Below are 16,322 nucleotides of genomic sequence, written 5' to 3'. Positions count from 1 at the left end.
ATCACCGCTGGGCGAGGCTCGTGGCGGCGCCGTGGCGCTGTGGAAGCATTCAACAAGAGTCAGGAAGCTGCAGGGTGTCGCAGGTGTTGCAGGACAACGTGCAGGATAATATTCCTCTCGCAACGGAGCACCCGCGACGACGGATGCACCGACTGACTGTGCGTGCTGTGCTGCGAGCCGCCGCCTGCTGGCATTCATATAACATGCACATGTCTGCTGGAATCGCGCGAGCAGAGCTTCCCCGCAACCTCGTGACGACACACACAGCGTCATCCCGCGTCCCGCTCCCGCACGAGACAAACGACAGCAGACAAGACACCTACGCAAGACGAGCCGACACGCACTACGTCACTGGGGGGCATAAACAGAACACAACAGGACAGATTAGGTAGGTACTCTAGCAGTGTGGGTCACGAGCGAGGCGAGCCAGCGAGAGCCAGCAATCAAGCAAGCACCAATTACTTGGTGCTTTGTCCGGTCGCTAGGCTCGCTCCCTCGCTCCCTCGCTCCCTCGTTCCCTCGTTCGTTCCGTGCTGACGGACTGCATGCTGCGCGCGCGCGCTAAAAGCGAGTACCAGACCAGAGGAACCAAACCGATCGCGATCGTACCGACGACGACGGACGACGCCTTTATTTCCGGAGCCAGAGAGGCCAAGCAAGCAAGGAGGAAGTCACCCCTGGAGCATAACAAGGTCGATGCCGTCGCTGTCGCTGTCGCTGTCCCTCCGACACCCGTACCCCATGCTAGACTCGTCGCACGCGTATCCCCCTCTCATCGACGACGTGCTCGGCGCGGCCGCTTCGTCTGCCGACGTGCTGCTCACGTTTCCCCTCGCGAAGCGGTACGCCCTCGACGTGGTGCAGAAGCGGCTTGGCGCACACGTCGTGATGCGCCCATCGGCGGCGTGCGAGAGCGACGGCGCCGCCGTCAGCGGTAACGCTTTCCGGACCGACAAGCACGCATGGGCCAACGCCAAGCTGTCCCCACTGTGGGCCGACACGGCCGTGCTCGACGTCGTCGGCGACGTGCCCGTGCCGCCTATCTGCCCGCGCGTCCTCCGCCTCGTGCCAGATGAAAGCGGCCTCGCATCACCAACGACCCCGGCCCGCGTCCTCGTCGTCCACTCGCGCCCAGACTGGGACGCGCACGAGGGCACGCGGACGCTGCACATCCCGCCCGGCGTCGACAAGCTCGTCCTCAACTGCGTCTACCACGCCGGCCAGCTCAGCCCGTCGCTGCTGGGCCTGTCGGCCAACTGGTCAGCCGTGCGCAACGTCGTGCTGCGGTTCGAGCCCGCCGGGCCATTCTGGCCGACGCCAGACCCGTCCGGGCACGCGCACAAGGCCGGGCTCCACCGCCTCGCGCTCCTCAACCGCCTCGTCAGCAACCTCCTCGCCCTCGGCACGAGCGTCACCCTCGTCGACTTGCACACCGTCCCGCACCTGTGGCTCGGCTTGTCACCCGCCGACGGCGGCTTCACCCTCGACTGGCTCACAGCAAAGGGCCGCGGCCTGAGCATCATTACGTCGGACGCATACGCCGACGAGTATGGCGACGACGCCGAGCTCGAAACCACCAGCTGGGAGTATGCGCTCGACGAGGCAGAAGGTTACGACGACGACGAGTAGCGCCTTCGGCCTCGAGCTGGTGCTTAATTTTTTTTTTTGCTTTCGGCCTTTCCTATCGCGTGCCCGATTTCCAGGCGGCCCTACGCTACCCTCCCCGTCGCGGCGACGGGGTAGTCATAGCATGGCGTAGCTGCGACGCCGCAGCACAGCCCATCGACAGCCCATCGCTCACCCATGCGCGTGCCCGACGTGCCCGACGTGCCACGACTCCGGAGGCGCGCCGCACTAGTCGCCGTGCCGTGCCGGGTGTCCGAAGGCAGTAGTAGTAACACATACCGCGGCGCGACCACTGCCACTCGGCGCTTCCGAGATGAGATTGATGATGTGGGCGCGCTAGGCGTTAGCTAGCTAGCTAGCTGGCCCGTGAGGGTGACCTGTGTACGCGTGTACACTTGTGCACTGGCTGATAGAACTTATTGTTGTTGTACAATGTGGGAAATGTAATAATGGTGCGATCGCGTCGTAGCTAGCTAGCTCACGCATGCACTCGCGCGCTGCCCGGCCTCACTTACCCCGACGAGCGAGAGCCAGTCAAGAGTCGCGCAGCAGCTCGTCATTGTTGCCCCACTGCACAAGTGGAGCGGAGTACGCGGCCCCGTTTGTCCGCCCCCCTGTTTTATCTTTGGGGTGGTGGGGTGGGGGGTTCACTTATCGCGCGCGACGTGTGAGATTGTGCCTTTTGGGCAAGCCAGCGGGGTTCCCACGCAGCCAGGTTGGCTGGCTGGCAGTGCACAGCAAGCCAGCGCAGACACGCACGACGACATGCACCCACGACGACGACCCCAAACACACACACGACAACATCTCGACATTTTGTTTCACTCAACATCACACCGATGTACACGACAAAAACAACAACAACCACACCATGACGACCACTTCAACGACGATAACGACGGCACCACCGCCAGCGACGATCTCCGTCGCCGCCGCCGCGGGGGCCCAGCTGGCCCCTCCCCCCTCCCCCGCCACCCTCGACATCGCATCGTACCCGCACCTGCTCGACGCGATAATCCAGTGCTCGCCGCGCTCGTCGCTGCTCACCCTCCGGCTCACATGCCACACGGTCCGCTCGCTCGTCGACATGCACCTGGGCGCGCACGTGCAGATCCGCGACGCGGAAGACGTCGGCACGCACACGTACGTCGCCGACCTGGTGCGCTCGCCCGGCGGGCGGATGCCGGCCCTCCGCCCGCGCGACAGCTACGGCTGGCTGCGGCCCGACTTTGGCCTCAGCCCCGACCTGCGGCGCCACCGCGCCCGCTGCCTGGCGCTCCTGGGCCGCGCGCGCACCCTCGACATCGAGCACGTCAAGGGAGGCATGAGCCACCTCTTCCGTGTCCAGCTCGCGTCGGCCTTCTCGGGCCTCGAGTGCGTGCGCTACACGCCCAACTCTTGGGGTCGGTACGACGACGGGTGCGACTCGGCGACGCGGTTGTCGGCCCGCACGGCCGTGCTGTTCACCAACCCGTTTGCGCGCGACCGGGGGCTGCATGAGAGCTGTCTGCCCGTGCCGCCGTCGGCGGACGGGCTGCTCGTCACACCAGTGCTGCCGCTCGGCGTTCGCAAGCTTGTGGTGCATGTGCTGCACCACACCGACCAGCTCTCCCTCGGTGTCGCGACGCTGCGGCCTAGCCTCGACAGCGTGGACGACCTCGTGCTCGTGTTCAACGAGTCCACGGCCGAGTCGCCAGCATGCACCGCCAAGATCGCAGATCTGGCCCAGCGCAAGGGCGCGGTCCGGCGCGAGCTTCTGGCTGGCATGCTCGAGAGCGCGCTGGAAAGCCACACTCGCGTCACGCTGGTCAACTTCGATTCGACGCCGCGCGTGTGGCTCGGCGCCGGTGACGACGGCGACATGGCGGCGGGCCTCGTCGCTGCTGTCGAGGAGGCGCTCGAGGCACGCTTCAACGCCGGCGGCATGATGGATCGGTACGAAGCGCGCGCTGCTGCCGTTGAGCACGCGCACCGGATGGAGTTTATCAGTGGGCCAGATTACGCCGCGACGCTGGGCGCCCGGCAGCGGGACCAGGAGGGCTGGCTCGAGACGGCGACGGAGCGGCGTTTTCTCTTGGCATAGGGGCAAAGTATAGATGGTTTCCTATAGATGGTGTGCATGCAGTGTTTAGCATAGGTTTGTGGTCGGCGACGGAGTATGCCAGCCGCGACGCGCGTTGGCAGGCAGGACCAGATCCAGTGGCGGCATGCATCCCACTTGCTCACTTGTTGAAACGTGCCGCCGCCGCCGTGCCGGCCGGGACCATGACGTCGTCGTCGTTGCCTTGGTTTGTGTGCCGGCACGCCGCAACCATAAAACCCAACTCCCACGCTCGCTCGCTTCACAACACAACAACCACTTCACCCCCTACCAAGCAAGCACAATGCCAGACCTCCGCGCGACCACCTTTGCCCTCGTCGGCGCCTCGCAGCTGCACTCGCTCGTGCTCTACACCAACATTGGCGCGACGGCCATGGGCGTCGTCCCGCTCCTGCGCGGCCGCCTCGCCGACGTGTCCATCTCGCCCGGCGACCGCGTCAAGGCGTGGGCGAGCTACTACCGCGCCGGCATGGTGAGTTTGGCTAGTCTTCACGTGCACGCTCTCGCGCTGACCACACGCTAGAAATGGGCCGTCATCCCCACGGCGCTCGCGGCCGTCGTCGACATCTACATCGCCCGTAGCCACCCCGTCACGCAGGTCCGCCAGCTCGCGACCGCCGCCGCCGTCGTCGGGCTCACCATCATCCCCATCACGGGCTTCATCCTCCCCGTCAACGAGAAGCTCCTCGCGCTCGAGAAGGACGACAGCCTCAAGGGCGTCAGCAGCTCCGACCCCGCCGGCAAGGAGGCCGACGAGCTCGTCAACGAGTGGGAGCGCCGCCACCTCGTCCGCTACGTCTCGTACATTGGCGGCTGGGGCCTCAGCCTCGCCGCGCTCGTCCTCGGCGCCCTCGTGCTCGAGGTCAACGAGGTCGTCGTCATCTAGGCAGGCGGGCGTCGGCGTGAGAGGAGTAGTAGATGGCTGTGGGATGTATGACGTGCTGCCGTGTTGCTTGTCGTCGCGCCCCGCCCTTGCTTGACTCTGCCTTGCTGCTTTGACTACACCGCGCCCATCCACGCCCAGCATCGCGCCACACCCCTCGGCTCGCTCGCCCGGCTGCTAGTCCGACATGCTGCATTCTCTAACCCATATTTAGTGGTGGTGCTCCTGCTCATACCGCGCACCGCTGGTCGTCAGCGTCGTTGTCCACCGAACACAACCTCACCAGTAGCCGCAGGCGCGGGGTCCCTCCTTGTCGAGGTTGATGAAGATCTTGGGGTGGCCGAGGGGTCCGCCGCCTGTATTGTCAGCGTGGGCGTTCGATGTGGGGCGCGGAGGAGCGGTCGCAGAGATGGAGAGGGATGAGGTCGTCCGCGAGCTCAGTCGGCGCCTGCTCGCTCATGCTCCCACAATGTCGACGACACCAACGCCGTCGACGACTCGGAGTGTCGGCCCCCACCACGGCGGCATCACGCCGGCGCCCGCGCGCTCGCGCAAGCCTCGGTGTCGCGAATCATCGGCCTCAGCGGACGTCTCCGTCACTGTTGACCTTGGTGACGTTGCTGCTCTGCCCCACCGTCTCGCCTCTGAGCATCACTGCCCCTCTGCTTCCCCCCTCCTCTCCTCGACACACTCCGCCGCCCTCTTGCCCATCTCCTAACTCCGTCGCCTGGCCACACGCGCACTCACCACCGTCGCAAGCGATAACACGCTGGTGGACAAACGTGATCGGCTGCTCGCTGACCAGGCCCATGGCGCTCAGCGAGTCGGGCTGGACGGCAAAGTCGACCTGCTCGAAGCGCGAGTTGTCAAACGCAGCCGCCTTGGGGTTCTGGTCGCGGCTCCACGTGCCGGCAACGTTGGGCGACTGCGCGGGTGCGGCGTCGCGCGGCGCCTTGTCCGAGGGGCTGAAGGCTGGTGCCGACGACGAGGACGACGACGACGCGAGGCGCACCTGGCGGGCGGCGAGGGCGGGGAGGCGCCATGCGCGGCGGGCGGCGAGGACGGACATGGTGCGCTAGTGTTGTTGTTGCAGCAGCTGCAGCAGCGAGCTCGACGTTGTGAGATGCGCCGGCGCTGGTTGGCGCGACTGCAACTCGGGTCGGCGAGGAGCGAGCCTCGATTGCCACGAGGCGGGGTTACCGGTGAAATGTGGAGGTGTGGCACTTTCCACGTGGGAGAGTCAACTTGGTGGCGCAGGGAGTTGGGCGTGGTTTGGACGTTGGAGCGCTGTCGTTTTGGGATGCATGCATGCTGAGAGAGTGTTGGTGGATCGGGGCAATGGTATTGCATGGATTTAGGCTTAGTGGACTTGAAAATAGGCGCGGGGGAACACGGCAAGAGGGCTGGGCTGGCACGATTCCACCACAGTTCAACGCTTATGCGTCCGCAACACGCCGCAATCTCGCTGGCCTGTGGCAAAGCCCGCGGTCTGGCGGCCTCGGATGCCAATAGCATGGAATACCCGTGATATAGGTTGGTAATGAAGTCGGACAACTCAGCAACTTCGGGATCGTGGCGCCCGAGGCTTCGCCGGTTCGACATAGGAGGTGCGCCTCCTCCGTCCGGCCGACTCGACTCCCTCGGGAAGGTCCACCACTCGCTCGTCTCGGGCGGAGCGCATTACACCCCGAGCCCACTCTTGTCCTTCGGGGTACGCCCTTGTGGTCCGGCCGAGCAGCCTCGGCGGAGAGAAGCTGCCCGCTGTAGTCAAGCGGGATAGCAGTGCTGCGCTCCACCGTCGTCAAGCTGCAAGGGCGGAGACGGGCGGGTCCATGCGGATGTGCGAGCCTGAGGCCCACTAATTAACCTTATTGCGTCTAAATGTGTATTCTTGGGACGCACCACGCGGTGCCAACGTCTAGTGGATGTCGCCGGGCTAGTGGATACAGGTGGAGCCAGGGGTACAAGCTACATGTATAAGAAGCATGTCTTGGTGGCTTCCATTGGGACAGCATCAGCCACCTCTTATTACACGCCAACGCGACAACACAACAACCCTTCCGAGCGACTCCCAGCCCAGCGAACCAACACACACACAGCACAATGCTCGCCCGCGTGTTCACCGCCCTCGCCCTCCTCGCCCTCGTCGCTGCCGCGCCCGTCCCTGTGGCGGAGCCCGAGGCTGAGCCCGCCCCCGAGCCCGGTATGCTGCCCTGCTGCAGGACCTTTGGCCGCCACACCGTCTGCACCTGCTAGGCTGTCCCCAGTGGAGGGATGTGTAGGAGGCTCGAGGATGAACGAAGAACGTTTGGAAGGAATGGAAGCAGGCAATGAATTCGTAGCAGGTGTGGGTGGCACACTGGGCGTGGCGGAGGCGACTGCTGAGGATGGAGAGAAAGGCAGCCAGGCGGGGGCGGCGCTCGCATGGGTTCCCAATCACCCGCTACCATTGGTGGTGGTAGTTTCCCCCACTTCACACGGCCTTGACCATGATTCCTCCGCGTCAACGGTCCTTGTGGCACGGGAGAACTGATCAACTATCGGGACTCGGCGGCCCAGGTACCGCAGCCGCCACATGGTACATAGCTCGCGTATGGCCTCAGGAGATGAGGCTCTCGCGACGGCCCTCGGTTCGACTGGTGCGGAGCTTGCTGCATGCCGGGAGCACCTACATCGACCAAGTGGATGTGGTGTTGCGATACCCTGGGAGCGGAGCATGCGTGGACGCTGCTGGGGCTGAGGTACCCCGCATCTGTTGCCCCACACCCCCGGCTCGGGATGGGGATCGTTAGCTCGCGACGTCACCGTCGTCAAGTCGGTTCTATGGGGGCGGGCGGACGTGGAATCCACTAAGCAACCTTATTCTGCCTATATCGGGGCTCTTGGTAGTGGACCACGCGGTGCCACTGTCCAGCCCCGGTGACGGCCTGGCATTACCGTTGAGGATAGGGGAGCAGACCTCCAACCACGGAGCCTCAACAATTGTCTTCGGTACCTGGTTTTGCTTGAGGTTCTTCTCTACGGCGGGAAGAGGCAAGCTCAAACCGAAAGAAAATAGCCTCGGCGCAATGTCGCGGCCCCGAGACACGATATGGCTTATCCACCCCAAGATAGTAACTCGTCCGGCTGAGGCCTTTGATAACCATTATGTTGTACTGTTCCTCTATTCATCCTGATACCGATGATCCGGATGTCGCAACGTCTCTGACACGACTGACGCCGACGTCAGTCAAGTTCATTAGCCGCGCCACTCATCGACTACCACTGCGTCGTTCCCTCACTGAGCACTCGGATTCATACAAGTACTAACTAGCAATCGCCCACATAAGAGACTACGATTAAGACATTAACCAATGTTTATTGTATTTTTTAGTTTAAGTGAACGAGCCCTTGGGGTTGCCAAAGATCTCGCCAGGAGCCACCTTGAGGCGAGCACAACCAGTGGCCTCGCAGCCCTGGCTGATGACGTTGTTGCCCCACCAGTCGATGGCGAGTGTACCATCCTTGGGGATGGCAAGGGCGAAGAAGATGACAAGGGCAGACACGGCGATACCGGCGGGCATGGCGGCGGCGACAATGTAGTTGTACTTGGCCCAGAACGCGGTGTAACGCTTACGGATGAAACCGAACGAGAACCACGTAATGTAGATGTTGGGGATAAGGTACGACATGTTGTATGGCGCACCCCAGTAGGCGGGACCGGCGGCGATCATGACGGGGTGGCACTGGCGGAGCATCTCGTTCTTGGGGAAGAGCTTGCGGAGGCCCCAGACCAGGAAGACGAGGAGGAAACCGGCAGGGAAACCGAGAAGCATCATGTTGTAGCGCTTGCCCGGACCGAACAGCTTGTGAGGACCCAGGGTGCCCCAGAACACCGCCGAAGTGAAGAAGGTGTTGGAACCAGGGCAGGACATGCCGAAGACAGCGTCGGCGGTGCAGACGTCACGGAAGCCCATGATGAAGTTCTGGATGGCGGACTGGACGAAGCAGTAGATGAGGGTGGCCCAGATCTGCATGTAGAAGGTGTGCCTGGGAGGAAGGTGCAGGTAGTGGGCGAGCTTGAGGTCGTTGCAGAAGAGAAGAGCCTGGTAAGCGGCAATGTATCCGTACGTCTTGAAGTAGATGAGCGAGTTGGCGTTGCCGGGGACAATGGCACCACCGATGAACTCGGCAATGACGTTGAGAGGCACAGCGATACCGGTGATGGCCTGGACGAGACCACAGGGGATCATAACGACGAGGGGCATAATGACACCGAAGAGGACGACAGCGGGGCTGACGTGCGTGGGGTAGGCGCCGAGACCAGCCATGCCAATGCCCATGGCGACGAGCATGATGATGAGGTACTGCCACTCGGGAACCTCGGGGTACTGCTTCATGAGACGGTAGTGGACATCCTCCGAGATGTCGTCCTCGTCCTCCTCCTCGATGCCCTTGTGGAAGGTCTTCTTGAAGCTCTTGACGGCGCTGCGGAAACCAACCTTGAGGTCGTTGCGGTGGTAGATGGCGACGTAGGCAACGGTGGCACCGTACATGACGAAGTAGAAGATGAAGGCGACAATGTAGGCGGCGCCCATCCAAGGCTCCGAGTACTGCTGGTACTTCTCGTTGTCAAAGTTGCTGTCATCGTTGAGAATCTTGGTGACGTTGTAGCGCTTGCCGCGATTGTCATAGGTCTTGTTCGTGTTGATAGGAAGGTAGGCGGTGTTCCAAGCATTCTTGTAGTAGATGATGAGCGTCATGACCGTGTAGAAGATCATGCCGATGAACTGGTTGACGAAGGTGAAGGTGGGGACGGTGAGGGTCAGGTTGCCGTTGGGGTTGAGCATGTTCCAGTCAAAGGTAGGCCAAGGGTTGACACCGAGACCGTTCATGGTGCCGGTAACGTAGGTGAGGGGAGCGTTGTTGGGGGCGATCCAAGTCATCCACGAGAAGTACGAGAGGGCCTGGAAGATAAATCCGGGGAAGAAGAAGTAGATGAAGGAGAAGAGGAAGATGAGGAGGAAGGACTTCTGCTGCGACGAGCGCCAGATGCGTCCAAAGGCAGGGACGGGCTCGTTGGTCTCCGAGTGGAAAGCCCTGTTAAGCGCAATCTGCGAGAGCGACGAAGGCCAGATGGCGACGGCGGGGTAGACGAGGAAACGACGGCAAAGACCGGCGAGACCGTAACCAACAAAGTTGGTGCCGAGGGCGGCAAGGATCTGGTAGCCAAACTTGCGGGCGAAACCCATGTCGAAGAAGAAGGGGAGAGCCTGGGTGGGGATAATGTAGCCAGTGTACGAGCTGACGAAGGAGACGTTGCACATGATGGTGATAAGCATGTGCTCCTTGCGCGAGAAGCGTCCGGGGTTGAGCGACATCTCCTGGCCAAACAGGCGGAACTTGCGGGTAGGAAGGATCAGGTGCATGAACTTGCCGACGGGGTAGGCAGCCAGCTGGGCCACGTTGGCGGAAATCGAGACAGTGGGCTGACGCTGAAGGAAGAGACCGTCGATGAACGAGCCGATACCGGAGAAGATGGTGCCCATGACAAGGACACGGAAGGTGAGCGAGGGCATGTTGACGTCGTCGGTGGGGTCAACGTTGGCGCGGACCTCGAGGTAGGGCGAGTTCTCGGTGGCAAGAATGGCCTCGAGCTTCATCTCAGCGAGGAGCTTGTTGGGCTCCTTGTCGTCCTCGACGTGGTCGGCCGAAGGGTCGTTGAGGTACTCCTGCATCCGGTCAAGGATGGGGCGGGGGAAGTTCTGGTCGTACTCGTGCGCCTTGTAGAGGGAGTGGATGATCTGGTGGTGGGTTAGCGGTTGGTGGCGGTCTCGGGTCCGACGAGTGTGGCGGACTCACCCTACGAGTGCGCTCCGGCGTGAGAAGGGCCATCTTGCCCTCGAGGTCCTCGAGCTCATGGCCAGTGGCCTCAATCTCACTGCGACAGAGTTAGTGAGAGGCCTTGTAGTACACCGCAAGTCTCTTTACTCACTTGGACTGAATCACCTCGTCAACGACGTGGTGGTCCTGAGGCGCGCCGACATCGACGTCGTAGATGTCGCGCTTCTCCTTGCCGTCGTAAAACTCCTGGTTGCCATGGTCGACCACGGGCTCGATGCCCTTCTCGTTGTAGTTCGCCGCCATCCCTGCTATGTGTGTCGAGGTGATGGAGAGTGTTTAGAGGGGAGGGGGGCCAGGCGGATAAGGTCTCAATCTCGCGCTAGCAGTGGGCTCTTAAAGCAAGACCAGTCGGATGGGTGGGTTGGGTGGGTGGGTGGCCGCAAGCGGGCCTGGGGCCTGCGTCCATGCGAGGGGCTATTCCCAGCGCGCCGCGCCACTCGGCGAGCGCGCTTGCTTGGTTGCCCATGAGGGTGTGTGCCCCGGTTGGGATTGGGCAAAAGCAAGGCTAGTAGTGACGGTTTCGGGCCGGCAAGCGATAGGGCTCCACATGGTACCGCATGATGCATTCGGGTGGTGTCACGAGGTGCACACCAAGTGGACCGCATGGTGCAACGGGTAGTCGTCCCTGAAAGGTTTCCTCTGCTCTGGGACCGCGAGGTTCTATCTCGAACGCCACCCTCCACCTTGATTAGCAGCATGCGTGCACCCCCTCGGATGCAGAGCGCGCGCAGCAACGGCAGCGGCAACATGCTCAAGGCACAATAGCAAGGCGAGGCACTCGACTTGATTGCAATGTTTCTAGCGCGCGCCGTGCAAAAAAAGCAAACAAACGCGCAAATGACTGGATGCCTGTTGGCCGCTCAAACTACACAACCCTTGCACTGCGTGTGCAGCATGCAGCGTACCGAGTCGAATCGTCACTAGTCGTGATTAGCCGACACCAATGCACCCCCCTCGGTGCGGCTGTTGTCCGTCATTGGCTGTGGACAACTCTTCGAGTCGGCACGCAATCAGAGCCCCTTTGCTATGAACAGAGTACGGAGGTACACCGACTGGCCAGTTAGCACGCCAGGCGGGCATGAGACCACATGATCGCGGGCAAACGGTGAAAGCTCTGCCTGCCCCACAACACCTTCCTGCTAGTTGCCGCCACCGCCTCGACGTCCACCCGCAGCACCTGCGGCCATGTTGTGCGTGACGAGCGCGATGGCTCGCAGACGGCCATTGCAACGCATGTCACCTGATGGGCTAGAGTGGGTGTGGGTTGTGTGACACACGCAGCGGCCAGGCAGGCAGTCAGTCGCCAAGTGATCTACGCTATTTTTTGCCGCCAGCCCACAGATCTGTTATTGATCTGGGACAGCGTGCTCTCACAGGCGTTGGTAGCGGAAATCGGTCCTCGGTGGGTGCACGGCCCAGGCCTCGGCCCCAAGCAACACCACATAGGCCCCCCTGGGGTCCCAGCAGGAGCTCGTCGGCCCTGGCCTGACTCCTGATCAACATTGCAGCAACAGCCAGTGAGCTTCCGCGCGACGAGCGAGGACGACGACGCCGGTCGTCGGTCGGTTGATGATGATCCCTGCCCGACAGCCGTGCGGACGGCCTTGACGGCAATTGATGTTAACCTTAGCGTCGGTAGCCCCAGTGGCACCACGAGGCACCACGCCGTGTCGGCCCACCATTCGTCGGTTTGGTGCCAGTTCTGCAAATATATGTGGACGCGACGGCATGCAAACATTGGTACAGCGTGGTGCACCGAGCGTGAGCCGACTCCATGCCCGCGGGGCCGCAGCAGGATATTTATCCCGGATCATGGGCGCTCGTCGATGCCCGCCCCCACCCACTCTCGTCCATTCCAAGTTCCGAGCCCCACGGGGCTTCGCCGGGCACACGCGTTGAAGGGAGTACGCCGGATCCTGGCAGGTTTTCGACACCCCAGCAATAATGCAGGATGGCACATCGAGGTGCTGCTGACTGTTGACGGCTGCGTCGGCCCCCGCCACACAAGACTCGGGAGCGACAACGGAGCATCGGCTTCCAACTCCTGGATATGGGTCCTGGCTGGGCTTGGCACTGACTGTGCAGTGTACCAGCATCGGCCGCCTGTCTCAAATGCACGGGAACGAGCTGGTGCTGCTCGTTAAGCCGTGCCAACGGACAGCATGCACAGCGAGGAGCAACGGTAGCTGCCGCCAACTCCGCGATGCAGGCCGCACGTCCATCAAAAGTCCAAGATGACGCGAGGCGTGGGCTTTGCCCGCCGTGACCCCGAACTGCGCATGGACGCACATGCTCCTCGCGGTTCGGCCACAACCTACGACCGGTCAATTTCCGCAGAGCCGGGAGTGTGTCAGACTTCGCTCGCCATCCTCGTCAACACGCGCGCACGACGCTCGTTTCGAGCCCCACACGAGGATGCCGACAGCACGCGTGCCGACGTCATAAGGTGCATCCACCGCACCGCGCTGGCGGGTCCGCTCTGACGGCATGTGAAACCTGCCGGGGTCGCTGGGGCGAGACGATCTGCACGGCAGCGATCCGCGCCCACGGGGTTCGGTGCAGGCTCATGGGGTTGGTCCAATGCCATCCGCTGAGCAACGAGACTCCCCAGCTAACCGGAGGAACTGAGCTTGAAGCACGAGGGACATGGCGCCGATTCGGTGGCAGGCTCTCGGACTTTCGCGAATGGCGATGGCAAACCTCGGCGAGGCGTCGGATGGTGATCACAATGGCGGCATCACATCATCGTGGCGGAAATCACGTACGTCGACGCCTCCGTGTGGTGCCGACGCAGTAACGCGGGGGCAAGGCGGATACGGAGAGCGGTGGATACGGAGAGCGGCGGATACGGAGAGCGGATACGGAGGGCGGCGGATACGGAGGGCGACGACATGCCGACGGGCTGGCTCGCCAGCGCAACGAGGTAGCTGCGCCTGTATGCCCACCAGCTGACAGCCAGGTCGCCATGTACTCTCGCCAGTCCTCACAGCACCCCACCCGTGCCTCGGTCCCAGCGCGGCAATGAGGGGTGACGCCCCGCCATTTAGTCGAATCATATCGTCGCGAGACAGCCGAAACGCGGCGCGTGCGAGCGTCACCGCATGGCGACCACGCCCATGAAGGTGACTTCCACCGTGGAAATCAGTCGGGCAATAAGCGTGGCGGTCAGTGCCCTCGGCTCCGATAGCGGGCAACACAATTCGCAAGTGAGCAAGAATAGGATTCTCGACAGTGAGAACGACAGCAGTGTGCGATAGCACGTCTTGTGGCGTTGTGCGACCTGCAGAGGGCATGTGGTGCCAGTGACGTTGTGGGAAGACGGCAAAGCTGTCCGCTCCGCGAGGATCATCGCCAAGGGGCAAGGCAACCCCCGACGTTTGCGGCAAGCCACCCGGTCCCACGAGCAAGAGATCTCGCGACCGAGCACGACCTTGCGACCACACCGGCGCAGCACACGCCATGTTTCACCTCGACCTGCACCGACGCCACAGACCGTCGGTCTGCACGGCCCCAGCCCACGTCGACCGCCTCCGGCTCCGAAACCATGGGCACCTCGCAGACTGCGCTACGCTGTGTCGTGGGCGGAGTGCTACCCGGTGCGCGGATCCCAACTGGTCGCACATGGCGGCATCCTGTCCGACATCCACTTGGACGGAGCCGCTGGTTTCGGCCTCGGACGGATGGGCGTTGCCATGCCACCGTTCGAGCACGAAGCAGGTGTGATCGCGCGGTGCCCGGGTACTCATGGGACCGCGATACCTTGAGCACGAGCTCGGAGTGGCCGCTGGCCACCTTGGCGTGTTACGGCCAGTCCATCCCCACCCTTCTCCTCCTCCGTCTCCCCCACCCCGCATCCATCAACTTCGGATCGCCGCAGGTGCGGAGTGACACGCCGGAGCAACTCTCGGCCCGACGACGTCGGACCCCTAATCGCGCGATAGCACGCAAGAGGCCAATAAGGCCTGCCAAGCCTGCTGCGCGAGGAGCATTCGTAGTTGTCGTTGTTTGCACGCCTCACTAGCCGCCGTGTGTTGTTTTCACTGGCTCGTGTGAGCGATGTCAGACGAGTCGATACTGCAGTCACCGCTCCAGTAGGATTCGGTCACCTGGCCGGCCACCGAGCCGACTCCTTCCCTGGAGGGTCGCGGTTTGGTGTCGTGTGCGACCACATGATGCACAGGGTTTGTTTTTGCCAGTCCCTAGGCTTGCTATCTTGCGGTAGCGATCGCGTCCGATACTTCGGTACGAGGCAGAGCAGTCCCGAGGCTGAGACCGAATGGCTTTCTCGGCGAGAATAGACTTTCGGCTTTTGAAGAACTGTAACGGGCGCCGTTGGGGTCAAATAGTGATAGAGACGTATCATTGAACATTTCCGCCCAGAGGCCTTGTACTCACACGATTCACGCAGCCGACTTGGGCCGTTGGACACTTCTTGACGCTGATGTGAAACGACACGACTGTGCGAAGAAGACCATCATGCGGTGAGGTTGGGGGAAGTGTTGAGCTGGCTTGTGTAGTCGGGCCCGACGTCGGCTCAGTGGGTGACGTCAGTCAGCTTGGTAGTGACTAAAGTTCGGTGGTGCCGGAGGGAGCACCGGTGGTGACTCTGACGACTTTGTCGCAAGCTCACCTTCTCTCTCTCAGAGTCACTCACAAACCTCACCCACCCGCAATGCCCGGCAAGACCAAACTCCGCATCGCCCGCCCCGTGACGGACATCGAGGCGACGTCGGAGCAGTACAGGGGCGCGTTCGGCCTCGCCGTCATCTTCACCTTCAAGGACCACGATGGATTCGACGGCGTCATGCTCGGGCACAAGGACCACGACTGGCACTTCGAGTTCACGCACTCGCATACGCACGCCATTGCACCGACCCCGACCGTTGAAGACCTCGTCGTGTTCTACTACCCAGACGAGAAGGAGTGGAGCGCCGTCGTTGCCAAGGCCGAGTCCTTCGGGTTCAAGAAAGTCAAGAGCTTCAACCCGTACTGGGACGCCAATGGGGTGACGGTCGAGGACAGAGATGGGTACCGTGTTGTCATTCAGCGGGCAGAGTGGTCGCTTTGAATCGAGTTTGATGGATAGATGGGCAGCACACTGTGGTGGAAGCAGAGAGGTGGAGGTGGAGGGTCGGATGTGTGTGTCAGTCAACCAACACCGCTCTGACAGTGTCATCTCCACTCACACTCGTCAAACATCGTCCTCGTCGTAAGCAGGGGCGCAATCCTTGTACTCGCTTCGATCTATTCTTGCCCTTCCATTCCTCTCCAGGCCTCATTCCAGCTCCCTATTCGAATTGCCAGTCAAAGACCCCTCGCTGAAGAACAGGCCACCAGGCGTCTCACTCCTGTCACCTTGTCCAGTCATCTCTCTGCCTGTCGACAGGCATTGACCTCCCCTCATCAGCCAGTTTCCCTCCCCTCATCCCCCAGTCCCAATATCATACCCAAACGCACAGCACACTCGAATTCACCACCACAGCCCACGGCGGATGGCTGCACGCTCCCTTCCATTCTCGAGATGGCGACGATCTAACAGGGCGAAAGCAACACAACGCCTTCCCCATACAGCGCCCCCTCCCTCCCTCCCTCCCTCCCTCCCCCCCCCCCCCCTTCCCCTCCATTCTCCTCCTCCGTCCACAACATGCATGCTGTGCTTTCTGTGAGCTTTCCGTGGAGCTCTAATGCAACGCGGCATTTTCGACAGCGTCAAAAATCGCCCCCGTGGCGCAATCGGTAGCGCATCTGACTTTTATCCAAGTTGTTAGAAGTCATCATCAGACGGTTGCGGGTTCGAGCCCCGCCGGGGGCTTTCATGATCGGCGGGCG

At 62.2% G+C, this 16,322-nt stretch overlaps 7 protein-coding genes and 1 non-coding gene across 8 annotated transcripts; 6 read left to right on the top strand and 2 right to left on the bottom strand.

Annotated features, from left to right (window-relative positions):
* Nucleotides 1-696: 696 nt before the first annotated feature.
* Nucleotides 697-1,629, top strand: LOC62_05G007076 (uncharacterized protein; the record flags this gene model as incomplete). Its single annotated transcript, XM_062773600.1, has 1 exon — nucleotides 697-1,629. The coding sequence occupies one exon, from the start codon at nucleotides 697-699 to the stop codon at nucleotides 1,627-1,629; it is 933 nt and encodes a 310-aa protein (XP_062629584.1).
* Nucleotides 1,630-2,497: 868 nt separating this feature from the next.
* LOC62_05G007075 (uncharacterized protein) lies at nucleotides 2,498-3,709 on the top strand (the record flags this gene model as incomplete). Its single annotated transcript, XM_062773599.1, has 1 exon — nucleotides 2,498-3,709. One exon carries the CDS (start codon nucleotides 2,498-2,500, stop codon nucleotides 3,707-3,709), a length of 1,212 nt encoding a protein of 403 aa, XP_062629583.1.
* Nucleotides 3,710-3,829: 120 nt separating this feature from the next.
* Nucleotides 3,830-4,676, top strand: LOC62_05G007074 (uncharacterized protein). The gene is made up of 2 exons (XM_062773598.1): nucleotides 3,830-4,199; nucleotides 4,251-4,676. Exons 1-2 carry the CDS (start codon nucleotides 3,834-3,836, stop codon nucleotides 4,611-4,613), a joined length of 729 nt encoding a protein of 242 aa, XP_062629582.1. The 5' UTR covers nucleotides 3,830-3,833; the 3' UTR covers nucleotides 4,614-4,676.
* Nucleotides 4,677-4,785: 109 nt separating this feature from the next.
* On the bottom strand, nucleotides 4,786-5,725 carry lbsA (Lactobacillus shifted protein). The gene is made up of 3 exons (XM_062773597.1): nucleotides 5,358-5,725; nucleotides 4,894-4,966; nucleotides 4,786-4,854 (listed from the first exon to the last, which is right to left on the bottom strand). Exons 1-3 carry the CDS (start codon nucleotides 5,677-5,679, stop codon nucleotides 4,821-4,823), a joined length of 429 nt encoding a protein of 142 aa, XP_062629581.1. The 5' UTR covers nucleotides 5,680-5,725; the 3' UTR covers nucleotides 4,786-4,820.
* Nucleotides 5,726-7,887: 2,162 nt separating this feature from the next.
* isp4_4 (Sexual differentiation process protein isp4) lies at nucleotides 7,888-10,787 on the bottom strand. Its single transcript, XM_062773596.1, has 3 exons — nucleotides 10,585-10,787; nucleotides 10,452-10,530; nucleotides 7,888-10,393 (listed from the first exon to the last, which is right to left on the bottom strand). Exons 1-3 carry the CDS (start codon nucleotides 10,734-10,736, stop codon nucleotides 7,985-7,987), a joined length of 2,640 nt encoding a protein of 879 aa, XP_062629580.1. The 5' UTR covers nucleotides 10,737-10,787; the 3' UTR covers nucleotides 7,888-7,984.
* Nucleotides 10,788-13,139: 2,352 nt separating this feature from the next.
* LOC62_05G007071 (uncharacterized protein) lies at nucleotides 13,140-13,613 on the top strand (the record flags this gene model as incomplete). The annotated part of the gene is made up of 2 exons (XM_062773595.1): nucleotides 13,140-13,416; nucleotides 13,453-13,613. The coding sequence occupies 2 exons, from the start codon at nucleotides 13,140-13,142 to the stop codon at nucleotides 13,611-13,613; spliced, it is 438 nt and encodes a 145-aa protein (XP_062629579.1).
* Nucleotides 13,614-15,165: 1,552 nt separating this feature from the next.
* On the top strand, nucleotides 15,166-15,561 carry yycE (the record flags this gene model as incomplete). Its single annotated transcript, XM_062773594.1, has 1 exon — nucleotides 15,166-15,561. The coding sequence occupies one exon, from the start codon at nucleotides 15,166-15,168 to the stop codon at nucleotides 15,559-15,561; it is 396 nt and encodes a 131-aa protein (XP_062629578.1).
* Nucleotides 15,562-16,211: 650 nt separating this feature from the next.
* LOC62_05G007069 lies at nucleotides 16,212-16,306 on the top strand. Its single transcript has 2 exons — nucleotides 16,212-16,248; nucleotides 16,270-16,306. It is a non-coding gene; the product is annotated as a tRNA-Lys (tRNA).
* Nucleotides 16,307-16,322: the final 16 nt, after the last annotated feature.

Source organism: Vanrija pseudolonga, chromosome 5 (genome assembly GCF_020906515.1).
Source record: "Vanrija pseudolonga chromosome 5, complete sequence".
Classification (NCBI taxonomy): Eukaryota; Fungi; Basidiomycota; class Tremellomycetes; order Trichosporonales; family Trichosporonaceae; genus Vanrija; species Vanrija pseudolonga.
Note: the sequence above shows the minus strand (reverse complement) of the source record. Positions and strands in the feature narration are given on the sequence as shown.

Bases quoted from the DNA above. Each gene is read 5' to 3' on its own strand.
- LOC62_05G007074 (XM_062773598.1), top strand. From the start codon at position 3,834: ATGCATCCCACTTGCTCACTTGTTGAAACGTGCCGCCGCCGCCGTGCC. The intron at 4,200-4,250 runs GTGAGTTTGGCT...ACCACACGCTAG, and splicing joins GCTACTACCGCGCCGGCATG to AAATGGGCCGTCATCCCCAC.
- lbsA (XM_062773597.1), bottom strand. From the start codon at position 5,679: ATGTCCGTCCTCGCCGCCCGCCGCGCATGGCGCCTCCCCGCCCTCGCC. The intron at 4,967-5,357 runs GTGAGTGCGCGT...CTGACAATACAG, and splicing joins TGTTATCGCTTGCGACGGTG to GCGGCGGACCCCTCGGCCAC. The intron at 4,855-4,893 runs GTGAGGTTGTGT...GCTGACGACCAG, and splicing joins CCCCGCGCCTGCGGCTACTG to CGGTGCGCGGTATGAGCAGG.
- isp4_4 (XM_062773596.1), bottom strand. From the start codon at position 10,736: ATGGCGGCGAACTACAACGAGAAGGGCATCGAGCCCGTGGTCGACCAT. The intron at 10,531-10,584 runs GTGAGTAAAGAG...ACTCTGTCGCAG, and splicing joins GACGAGGTGATTCAGTCCAA to TGAGATTGAGGCCACTGGCC. The intron at 10,394-10,451 runs GTGAGTCCGCCA...ACCCACCACCAG, and splicing joins CGCCGGAGCGCACTCGTAGG to ATCATCCACTCCCTCTACAA.